Source organism: Mastigoproctus giganteus, chromosome 8 (genome assembly GCF_048544385.1).
Source record: "Mastigoproctus giganteus isolate SK-2022 chromosome 8, ASM4854438v1, whole genome shotgun sequence".
Classification (NCBI taxonomy): Eukaryota; Metazoa; Arthropoda; class Arachnida; order Uropygi; family Thelyphonidae; genus Mastigoproctus; species Mastigoproctus giganteus.
In genome coordinates, this window is record NC_143582.1 from 60,514,500 (window position 1) to 60,526,904 (window position 12,405).

General features: G+C 33.1%; 1 protein-coding gene across 1 annotated transcript in view; it reads right to left on the minus strand.

The window, feature by feature from the left end:
• The window catches only part of LOC150081563 (proto-oncogene tyrosine-protein kinase ROS-like), a 356,247-nt gene that overhangs the window by 55,369 nt on the left and 288,473 nt on the right, over nt 1-12,405 (minus strand). The window contains exons 30-33 of the mRNA XM_090380246.1: nt 8,476-8,620; nt 4,517-4,679; nt 4,354-4,418; nt 3,824-3,953 (exon numbers count right to left, since the gene is read on the minus strand). Coding sequence (XP_090236372.1) covers nt 3,824-3,953; nt 4,354-4,418; nt 4,517-4,679; nt 8,476-8,620 — 503 coding nt within the window. The remainder of the gene's footprint in view (nt 1-3,823; nt 3,954-4,353; nt 4,419-4,516; nt 4,680-8,475; nt 8,621-12,405) is intronic.

Genomic DNA, 12,405 nt, shown 5'->3' on the forward strand with positions numbered 1-12,405 from the left:
ACAAGTAAACACATGGGTTGTGTTAGGGTAGCTAAGAAAAAGAACAGGTGCATATATACTTGCGTGTACACCAATGCTAGGAGTTTAGTAAATAAATTTGATGAATTTAAGGTATTGCTCAAAACATCAAAGGCAGATATTGTTGTGATTTCAGAGACGTGGTGTCACACAGATATAAGGAATGCAGAACTGGAATTTGGGGAGTACAATGTCTGCAGAAAGGATAGACAGATAGGAAAGGAGGAGGGGTTATGCTAATAGTTAAGAAATACATAAAATCCAAGGAAGTGAAGCCAGTCGACATCGCTGGACAGTGCAGTGTCGAGTCAGTTTGGTGTGACATAAGCATTGGGAGATCAAAATTGAGAGTAGGAGTGTGCTATAGGCCTAATGACTCTGATGAATATAATAAGAAACTGTACAGGGAAATAGAGTGGGCCAGTAAATCAGAGTGTCTTATAATGGGGGATTTTAATTTCCCAGATATTGACTAGAATTTGGGGGCTGGTCATGCACACACTAGCATGGCTTTTGTAGATTTATTGGATGATTATTTTCTACATCAGCATGTTCGAGAGGCAACTAGAGGGAGTAATAGTCTTGATCTGATTATCAGTAGTGATTCTTCATGCATTAAGAATCTGCAGATAAATGAACCACTAGGTGGCAGTGATCACAGGGTGCTAAAGTGGGATTTACTCAAAGAGGTAACTACCATTAGGGGTAAAGGGAAGAGTTATTGCTTTCGTAAAGGCGACTACGATGGACTGAGACAGTATTTAAATTCTATACAGTGGGACCAACTGATGATGTTACCAACAGCAAATTCAAAATGGGAAGCATTCAAAGAACTTATCTTGGAAGATACTAGGCTTTACATGCCAACTAAGAAATATTGTTCAAGATTTAGGCCTAAATGGAGGTCAGATGAACTAATGAGACATATGGCAGAGAAGAAAAATGCATGGGATACATACAAATTAACACGTGACACAGAAGCCTATGATAGATACAAGTTGATCTGTAACCAAGTTACAAAGGAGGTTAGGCAGGCGAAGGCAGATTACGAGAAATCTTTGGCAAGAGATGCAAAGAAAAACAGCAAAGAGTTCTTTACTTATGTAAACTCTAGAAGGAAGGGGATGAATCAGATTGGTCCACTTGATATCGATGGGTCAACTGTTGATGATCCTGCTCAGGTAGCTAACAAACTAAATGAATATTTTGCATCGACATTCACACATGAGGAGTTATTCAGTGAGGGGAATGCCAGAGGTGTATTGAACTCTGGCAATAAGCTAGAGAATCTTGTAATAACTGAGAGTAAAGTGGAGGAGAAATTATATTATTATTATTATAATTATCCATATAGTGCAAGGAAGCCTGAGGCTTTTGCTGCACCAGCAAAAAAAAAAAAAAAAAAAATCCTGAATTACCCCTGTGCATGTGCACGTGTGTGTGTGTGTGTGTGTGTGTGTGTGTGTGTGTGTGTGTGTGTGTGTGTGAGAGAGAGAGAGAGAGAGAGAGAGAGAGAGAGAGAGAGAGAGAGAGAGAGAGAGAGAGAGAGAGAGAGTGTGTGCCAGAAATAGAAGGGAATCACCAAGAAAGAGAAGAAGATGAAGATAAACACAAGAAAAGCACTTGGGTGGATGGGATCTATCCAGTTATATTAAAGGAGGCAGCAAAGGAAGTAAGCAAACCCTTAGCCATAATTATGAGAGCTTCCTTGGACTCAGGGGAGGTACCCATGGACTGGAGATGTGCCAATGTGACCCCAATTCACAAAGGAGGATTAAAGGCTGACACAAGTAATTATAGACCTGTGAGTTTAACTTCTGTTCCCGGAAAATTAATGGAGGCACTGGTTAAAGAAGCACTGCAGGATCATCTAGACAAGACTTCAGTTATAGCTCGGACACAGCATGGTTTTGTTAAGGGGAAGTCTTGCCTGATCAATTTGATTGGATACTATGATGCAGTCACAAAAGAACTGGATGCAGGGAATAACTTTGATATTATATACTTGGATGTTAGAAAGGCTTTTGATACTGTTGCACATGGAAGACTGCTGCACAAATTGGAGCAGTGTGGCATTGGAGGCAAATTGCTGCTATGGATAAAGGGGTGGTTGAGGGAGAGACGACAGAGAGTGGTAATCAATGGACACTGCTCATCATCGACTAATGTTATTAGTGGAGTCCCTCAGGGTTCAGTATTGGGTCCATTATTGTTTTCTGTATTTATAAATCAAGCGTAATATCCAAGTTTGCAGACGATATGAAGGTTGGCAGGGTTGTCAAGGACACTACTGACACTATGCTGCTGCAACAGGATTTGGAAAGGTAACCCCAGAGTAACGTATCAACTCTGTGGTACTACACTGACAGTGGTAGAGAATGAAAGGGACCTGGGGGTGGTTGTGCAGGCAGATATGAAGGTCTCTGAGCAGTGCAGATGGGCTGCAAGGGTAGCTCATGGTGTCTTGTCAATGATATACAGGAACCTTTCTAGCAGGAATAAGGAGGTCATTATCCCCTTGTATAAGGCTATGGTCAGGCCACACCTTGAGTACTGTATACAGGTCTGGAGGCCTCATTTTAAGAAGGATGTAGAGCTGTTGGAACGAGTACAGAGAGGGGCAACGAAATTAGTGAATGAAACGAAGGGTTGCTCTTACAAAGAAAGGCTTAAGTTTTGCAGATTACAATGTCTATTGAGATGTATAAAGCCTTGATTGGTTTGAGCATGCTCAATGCTGATGGGATTCTTCCTCTTGCTCGGAATAGTCGCCTTAAAGGACATAAATTCAAATTGATGAAAGACAGTTGTAGAATAGATGTGCGGAAGTTTACCTTTAGCCAGCTGGTAGTTGATTGGTGGAACAGACTTCCATCTTTTGTTGTAGAAGTTGATAGTCTAAATTTATTTGAGGCTGAGCTGGACAGGTATTTGGAACGAACTGAGGAGTGAAATGGGAGTGGTTTTTTTTTTTGGCTGAAGCTGCATAAGTTTGCTTTCTTGCATCATATGCGTCTACTAATACTAATCCAAATCCAAGGCTTTTGCTGCACCACCCAAAAAAAAAAAAAATAATAATAATTAATTATAATAAAAAACTACCTATATGACTCCCTTCTCACGTAAGTACTTATCCAGCCAACCTTTGAACTTCCAACTGTCAGCTTAAAACACTAATAGAGGCAAATTATTCCAGTAATCAATAATACATTGGAAAAAAGAAATGCCTCCTAGTTCTTCATTTATAACAGTGAATATTTCATCCTCATTCACCTTACTTTTTCTTCACAAAGCCTTATACTCCTCACCAAGTTACCAAGCTCTGTAGCCAACATATTTCAAGTCTTTCCTCATATGGTTATCCTTTTGCCAATCTCATCACATGCATTGCCCATCTTTGGGCCCTTTTGAGAAGCTTAATGCCTTTTAAAGGGGGTGTGGTCTTATAAATACCTTATACAGTGGGATTATGACCTCCCTGTCACTAAAGCAAATGTTACTGCAGTCGTGTCCTATCAATAAATCATCGATAGGATACCACAGACCTTTCTTGTTACTTGCCTGCAATGCTCACAGAACAATTTAATGCTTGACCATATCATAACTCCAAAATACCTTTATTTATCTACAGTTTTTAATTCAGCCCCAATATAACTTATTCCATATAAGTTATATTGGGGATGTTATTGAGAAACATGCTTGTTCATTACAACTGTATAATACAAGATACTAATAATGGTAATAACAGTGGGCCTAATATTTTATAATTAAAACAATTTTTTAAAAATAAAAATTCACTACTTACTATCATTGGTCTATTATTCCGCAGAAAAGATAGCAGATCACCACCTTCCATTAATTCCAAAATAATAAAGTTGGGATTATTATTTAAGCAAATGCCCAGGAACTGAAGGATGTGGTCATGTTTGAAGTTACTATAATATGATATAAGGAGTATTAGTCATTCAAAATTACCTCATTAACAGTATCATCAAATGGTTTATTTCCATGCATTTTTGTGTATGATTTCCAGTGTTATATTCATTATTAAAATTAATTCTTCGGTAAATACAATAAAAAATTTCAAATTCAAATATCTCTGTATAAAGAAAAATTTAGAAAAAAGCAGAAAATCAACAAATTTTATACTTTTTAAACTATTATATATCACATTTTCTTATCACATATCACATTTTCTTATCACATATCACATTTTCTTTTTAAACTATCATGTTTTGTAATGGAACCAGCTATTTTTAAATACTTCTACATAATATTGCATTAATAATATTACCTTAGAGCTTTTATTAATTAGAAAAATATAGAACTATTTACCTCATTAATTTTGCCTCTTTTAAGAACTCTGCTTTTTCTTGACCTGTTGCACCCTTTCTTAGAGTCTAAAACATTAAAATAAAAATTAAAATAAAAAACTTTTAAAAAAAAAATGTTTTTTTAGACAAGAGATAACTATTACAATTTTCATATAATTAATTACCTTAATAGCCACTCGTGTTGGTGGAGTACCTTCTCCATCTAAATCATGAGCAATTCCTTCAAAAACTTCTCCAAAAGCCCCACTCCCTAAAAATTTGGTGAGAATGATCTGCTCTCGGTGGATGTGTGGAAGAGAAGACAGCTCCTCATCTGTTGGAAGGTCACTGTTCGCAAAGCAATTACAGTTCACATTCAGTACTACATAATTACATTTAATAATATAGCATGATAATATTAAAACATTCTTTAAAGGTCTAGTCATTTTTATTACTATAATTAATTACTAATTTTTGTTATTCTGATTTGGAATCTCATTGGCGTAGTGATAGGAGGGTATTTGTCAACAAGCCAGGGGCACTGTGGGTTAAAGTTAATTCTCTCCAACTTGAGTGTAAAAAAAGAAACTCCAGAGATACTGATTTTAGTGATGTTACTGACTGACCAATTTGTGGCATTATAGGCCAGGAAAATTAATCTTTAGAATATTTCTTTAGAAGATGATTATACTTAATTTTTTTAATCTCTCACTGTATGACATTGTTTTACATTTGTAAAGTGTTCTTTTGTGACAAAAACAGCAATAATACTTTTTTTAAATTTAACTAATTTACATAAGGTGGGGTGTAAATATAATTGGACTGCCCCCCCAGGCACCAGATAACTTCACTCTGTGGAATCAATCATACATTATAAAAATTGTTCTTGAATATATTTTTTCCATGATCTTGCTCTTGAGATGTCCATCTGTGATGATATACTGTACATCATTAAAGTCTTGACAAGAAATTTAATTTATATTATTAACCAGAATTAAAGTGTCCATTTTTAATTAAAAAATTACTTAACTGAATAATCATTTCTGTTATCCAAGGTGTGCAGTTTGGATGCTCACTATTAGAATGCAGCATCTGAATTAGGGTGTGCAGATCTCAATAAGGGCATTATAAACAACAAGGAGGGTAGTATGACATTATGAGTAATTGAGTTTTATGCATGCAGCTGGTTCTTTCTTGGTATACGTGATCAAATGAATCTATGGATGGCCCCACATTTTTCAATTTTTTAAAAACAAGTTGAAAAAAAGTGATATAAAATGATAGACCAAATATGAGAGTTTCATTGGGAACAGATGCTAAACACTGAAAGATAATCTTTTTATATAAAAAAAATGATAAATAAATGCAAAAAATTTGTACAAAAATTATAGATAACTATCTGTTTATGAAATAATGCTTGCAATCTAATAACTACCCTTCACAGCAGAATGCCAGAAATTCTATGATCTACTTGGATCTCAAGTATTATAGACAAGTTGATCACATCACATTTTTAAGGTTAAAGTTAAGATTAAAATTACTAGTTAAGATTGAAATTATTGCTTTGCATGTGTATTTATTAAAAGAAAGTTAAACTTAATAATCACAGACTTGACTTTTCAAAAATACTTTGTTACCAAATTAAAAATGAGTAATGACTATTGATCAATAAAAGAAAATTAACTGTTAATTGAAAAATAATTGTATTATTTATGCAAAAATGATTACTACTTTATTTATTCAACTTGAAATTCATAATTTAGTAAAGGATGCATTTAATGAAATTATGTGAACAAACCTCAACCTCAGAAATGTCATGCAAGCCACAAGAGGAACAAGTAGAAGTAAATTCAGTAATGATATTATATAATTTAAGAACTAATGATGGATATTTATCTATAGGCTATTTCTGAAGAGAAAAGCCTATGAAACCAGAAAGGGCAATGTATGAATAGAATGAACAGAACTGAACATGCTTTTGCTGATGGATAGAAATTCTATCTGTGCTTTTGCTGTCAGGGGAAAAAATTAGTTCAGAAGTTACAAGACAGAATCATCCATTATCTCATACAGTGAGTGGTTAGAGAGGAAACTATCCATCAAGTTGCAAAAATCAGATGATAAACCAAAAGGCTGAAGCTCACTTAAAAGATTTCATTTCAAATATGACTGAAAGCCTTAGGAATTCCAATAGAAACAGCACAAATTTGTCCACACTTTTCCATAGAATGTGACTGCTGATGAGTTAACACAAGCCAAGCCATTAACACTGGATCAATAATGGAATCTACATTGGCAGTGTTAATTAATCAAATGAAAGTTTTTCAGGTAGTGTTAAGATGGCAGTTGATTTCTCCATTATTTTGAAAAGAATTTTCTGGTAAGCACAATAGAACAATAACTGGAAGGAAGAGATTTGTCATCTCTTTTTTTTTAGAAATTAGCTAACCATGAACAAATTTTCAAGTAAAAGGAAAAACACCATAAGAAAAGGTAACATAAAAGAGGTGTAAGTCTAGAGCTTAATTTTAAGAAAAAATGACATCAGGCATGGCATCTAGACTACTTAGGAATTTTCTAATTGCTTTCTGTCAGAAAACTAAGGGCGGTATTGAACAGAATGTATAGAAAAGGGGTGTAAACGTAAATGGACAAAAGATGCAACCAATTCCTTTGCAAAAGACCAGTAACTCTGATTATCATTTGGACAAAAGGTAGGATAATCTCATTCTTCAGGAAATTGAATTTGGGTTTATTAATAACTTGTTTACAATTGGTGCAAGCATTAGAACTGGCAGAAAATGAAGTTGGAGATTTGGTTATAAGCCAAATGTTGTGGTCTATGTTCTTATCTTGAACAGCTTTATCACATTTATTGGAAAAAATTTTGGTTAGATAAAGGACAAAAAGTTAGCAGAAAGGAAATTTCTCCTCTATGAGAATGAGTTTAGTGTACAACCTAAGAATATTAAGATCAAAAGATTTAAAATAGCAGTTCAACCAAGGAGAATAGGAATATAAATTACACAGATTATGCCAACAATATCAAATGGTTCATATTACCCTAATGGCAAATAACACTTGAAAATAGTGATTGGGTGGGAAGGTTCTGTTGGAGAGGAGCCCATTACATTTTAAAATTTAATGTAGATAGAAATCAATGTCCCTGAGATCACATACATTTTTTGAAATGAATTGGAAAGTTTATGGGATATTTAGATATTTTAGCAAATCTATTTAAAGTTAGTTCTTTTTGCAAAATCTATTTAAATCCACACTCTTTATATGTAAAGAATGTTGGATCTTGCCAAAATGCCAAATAAGATTTTGTCTGAAAAATTAAGTGGGACATAGCAGATTGTAGATGGAAATAGATATAACTGGATTACATATACCTGTGAAATGAATTAGGAAATTTTTGAGATACAGTAAATTCTTACTTTAATGGACCTCAGTTGAACTACCTAGTGGCCTGCAAAACCCTTTTTTAAATCTAAATCTTTAAATGTAAGGAATTCTGGATCATGCCATGACAGATACTTCACCCACAAAACTGCATAACAGAAAGGGAGAAGAGAAAATTCTGGAGCCTTTCTTTGGAAGTCAAACATGATCTTTGACACTTCAAACCTTAATTATGTAGGTAGTGCAGCAGTAGTGTATGATGAAGACATCTATCTACCACCAAGAATTAATTTTGAAAACTTGAACTGAAATCAACATGCAGCTTGCTTTTCTATACATAAGTTACATTTTCTTAAAGCAACAGGTCAATGTTCATTCTCTTAGTTTAATATATATATTAAATTCATTGCTACTTTTTAAACTTAACAATAAAATAATAGCATTATCATACCCTTTGTTGTTTACTGTGCTAAAAGTTGTCATCTAATTCTACGGTTTTAAACCAACTATCATATTGTGTGTGTCTCCTTATCATATTGTGTGTTGTGGTGCTTCCCCACATAATCATTATTAATCAGTATTAATCATTAAAATTGTACAATGTGTAAGATTGTGATATTGTACTAACAATAATTATATAAGATTCCAAAATCTATACATATGAAGCAAAATTATCCTGAATAACAATTAACTATTATGTGATATACTGCTTAAACAAAACTTTTTAAAAAATTCTTACCCAAAGTTATACAAGGCATTATTTTGATGTATAAAGCTGCTATTTTGAGGAAGTTCTTGAAGTGTAGCCAACTCAACATCAGGATTCTGAAGATTTTGAGCAGCAGCTTGGAGTATTTTCTTGTCCTTCTCACGTTGTTTGTGAACTATTATTAGATATAAAGCTATTACTTGCAATATTTTCTAAACAAAGGAATTCACAACCTTTTTATTACAAAATCAAAGAACATACTATTACTAGAAAAAGCAGGGCAATAATTATATATTATAAAATATTTCATTCTAGAGTGAATGCTTTTACTTCATTTAACATTCTTAAAAGAGGTCTTAGGACTTCTTACAACTGTAAATGCTGCTAAGTTTATTAAAATTTAGGTTAAAACTGTTTAGGTACTGCTGAATTATTAATACCTGCTTAATGTAATTTTAATCCTATTTATTTTATATTATTTGTCATTGTGTAAGATTACTAAGTCTATTACTTAATTTTAAGTGCTGTAAAAAGTATTTAATTTAACTCTTAACCCACTACATGGAGATGCAATTACCTTAACATCCTTGCTGTTGTCTTTATTGGCTAAGTTTTAAGTCAAATCCTTCTTTTTATACCTCTAAATGATATCAGGCTACATAATTTCCAATCATGTTGTGGGTAATGCAGGTTGTATGAGTGTCAGCTATAAAGTAGTTTGTTTAGTCATCTGTAAAGCAAGTGGTCTGTATTTCTGTAAGTCTCAATGCCTTTTTTAATGTTTTTTTTACAATACTTTTCCCATTTTATTGATAGAGAAATGAATTCTCAATCAGAATTATTGAAACAGAGTAATATGCACCCAGACATTCCCAATAAGATTATCTTGAATGCAACAAAAATTCAGCAGGGATTATGCACTAGATCCATAAATTTAATTTCATCTTGATAAAAAAATGTAATTTTTAAAATCAGTCATAATAAATTGCTCCGCTACTTCCAGTACTCACAATTTGTGGTTTTTATTTTGATATTTTACTATATTCTAATTAAAAAAAATGAAGCTGTTGACTTTAATAATTTATCCTTGTAATGACTGGAAATTATTCCAAAATGACTCATTTGTAAATTTCCTATTCCAAAATAGGATTCTGTTCAGCATATAAGTACTAAATACAGAATAATAGTTTTTTAAGGTTCCAATGCATGTTATAGTCCTTCATCAGGTACAAGTGGTTTGCCTACAATGTGGGTCAGTTCTTGGATAATTTTTATGGTTCACAGGTCAGGTGTGACTCCAGTTTTTATAAATAATTAATAAAAACTTATTAATTTTTAATAAGTTTTATTAAAAAATAAAATTTAATTTTTTAATAAAAACTAAAATTGTTTTAGTTTTTATTAAACACCAAAAGACCAAAATTTAAAAGGTTTAACAGAAAGAAAAAGAAGACAATTTATTTGATGTGGAAGATTCAGGTGATGAAAATGTTTAACCTCTACCTGACAAAATCCAAAATTATATATCATAATGAAACTTCCAAAACCAATTTCTGATTAAAAAAAATTTCAATTGTTGACGTAGGGGTGGTGGGGTATATATATTTTTTTAATCCAAGAGTGAACAGTGACTTGTTTCATTCTTACCATTCCCTGCCAGTGAAACAAATTTTTCTGCAGATGGATTTCTAATCCAAGAAAGCAGAACACAGCTGAACCAAGAAACTGTTCATGATGTTATCTTTCTGCATGCCAACTTATTAAAAAATGTGTGAAATTAATTGTGTTATTATATTTTTCTATTTAATTATTCTGAATAACAATTAGCATTGTTTTATTTAATTGGTTTTTTTTGTTAATTTTTTTGTATTGATATACAATAAAATTAAAGTATTAATATTGTTGATGATTGATTTTTTGAATTTTAGTATTGATACATAAAAAGTTTAAGTCAAATTTTCTTAATATGTCCTTTTTGGTTTTTGTTTTGCAGTTTACAGGATAGGTTGTGGGTCGAAACAATATGGGTCAGTCTGGATGGTTCCAGTTACTGTGGGCATGGGTCGGGTGTGGGTCTAATACAATGGAACATGCAACACTAATGTGTGTAATAAAACATAAAAGTGAAAAATTCACTTTTATATTTTATTACACATACACAAATTGGAAAAGTTCACTATAAGGTGAAACATCTATGTCAAAATCATGGTCTGTACTTAAGGGTTACTCTATAGTGATACTTGAAGCACTGGGTCTGTAGGCTGAAGGTAGTGGAACCTCAATAGATATAGAAGTTAGCTGAAAATAACCAATAAGCAGGACCATTCAGCAGCAATGCCGATATGCTGATTAACATGTAGTGGTGGTATCCCTATAAAATCCCACAAATGCTCAACAACTGCTAGATAATCAATAAAATCCCAGGATGCCTACAACTCACAGTCTAGTTAGTGTCTGAACTTCATATTAGAGCAGTCTATATATACCTCTCTCTCAAGACGTTGCATCACTAAGAGTAAAGCCCACAGCTTAGGTAGATAAATGTGTATGAAAATTTTGATACAGCCACCAGTGTACACAATTGTGATGGTTATGGGGAAAACAAGACTACACACTGCTTCAATTAACTGTCAACAACAATTTACAGTGAGGTAATTCTCCAGGGATTGGAGAATGAATTATAAATATCAGACAGAAATATTACAGGTCTGAGCACAGTTAGGAAAAGGGAAGATTTCCTAGAGCCAAAGAGTTGGAACCTGCTCTATTCTAGGAATGATAAAGGCAGAGTGAAAGCGATATCAAAAGAATTCAGCACTTCCTCAGACAGCATGGGAAGTGCTTTGTCATAAATATGCAGGGTGCTCATAATTCAAGTATATGCACCAGCCTGTAGCCACTCAGCTGAAGCACAAAACTTTTAATATTAATACTGGGAAAGTAATGCAAGGTAATAAGTAATGCAGCATCAGCCAATAGAAAAAAAAAAACCTCTTACCTATATCATTTGTTCATCTCTTCTAATAATTTATGCAATCCTTTAAACTTAATTAAAATACCTACTTCCACAATACATAGAACTTTTTATTTCAATGATAAATTATTCTTTGATTGATTGGAAACTTGTGCACATCTATTCTACAATCAACCAAACTTTTTTTTTTATTTGAATGTATGTTCCACTTAAGCCTCAGAAGGGCTAAAGATTGCATAAGCATTTAGTCTAATAAACCCTTTTAAAGCCCTAAACACTTCATTGCTTAGTTTCTGAATGCTGCAGTTACAGAATCTCACTCTTCCTTGGCAAAAACAGCCTTCTGTGGTAACTAACTTTGCTGCTCTGCTACACTCTAAACTCTTTCAAATATATATATACATTCTTTCTAAAATGATGTTTTCAAACATGTTTGTAATACATGAGGTTTCAAAAACATGTTTGTAATACATGAGGTTTCAAAAACCTGTTTGTAGTACATATTCAAGATGTCACCTTGTCACTGATTTATACAATTACCTCTTTGTCTCTGCTTATAAAGTTCCTGTATTTCACTAACAGAACTCCACAAACTGTTATAGAGACTGTCTGAACTACGCAATTAATCCTAGATATTTTTTTATTATCAACTATTTTGAGTGCTACCTAAATGGTATGCTATTCTGGGATTATTGCTACCCAAATGTAGTATCCCGCATTTATTAATGTTAAACCTCAGTTAACATTTTTCAACTCATCTGCCTAGTTTAGCAGCCACCAACCTTTGTATCAGCAGCAAACTTAGACATTAAGCTTGAAATACTTACATCAATATTATTCATTAATATCAATACATCATTAATAAATATTACAAATAAAGGAAGAGGCCCCACATTGAATCCTGTGACCCACTCATAACATTACTCCATGAAAAGCAGTGATTAACTCTTCCCTCTTCTTTTCAGACCATTGCATAAGGGCAAGCT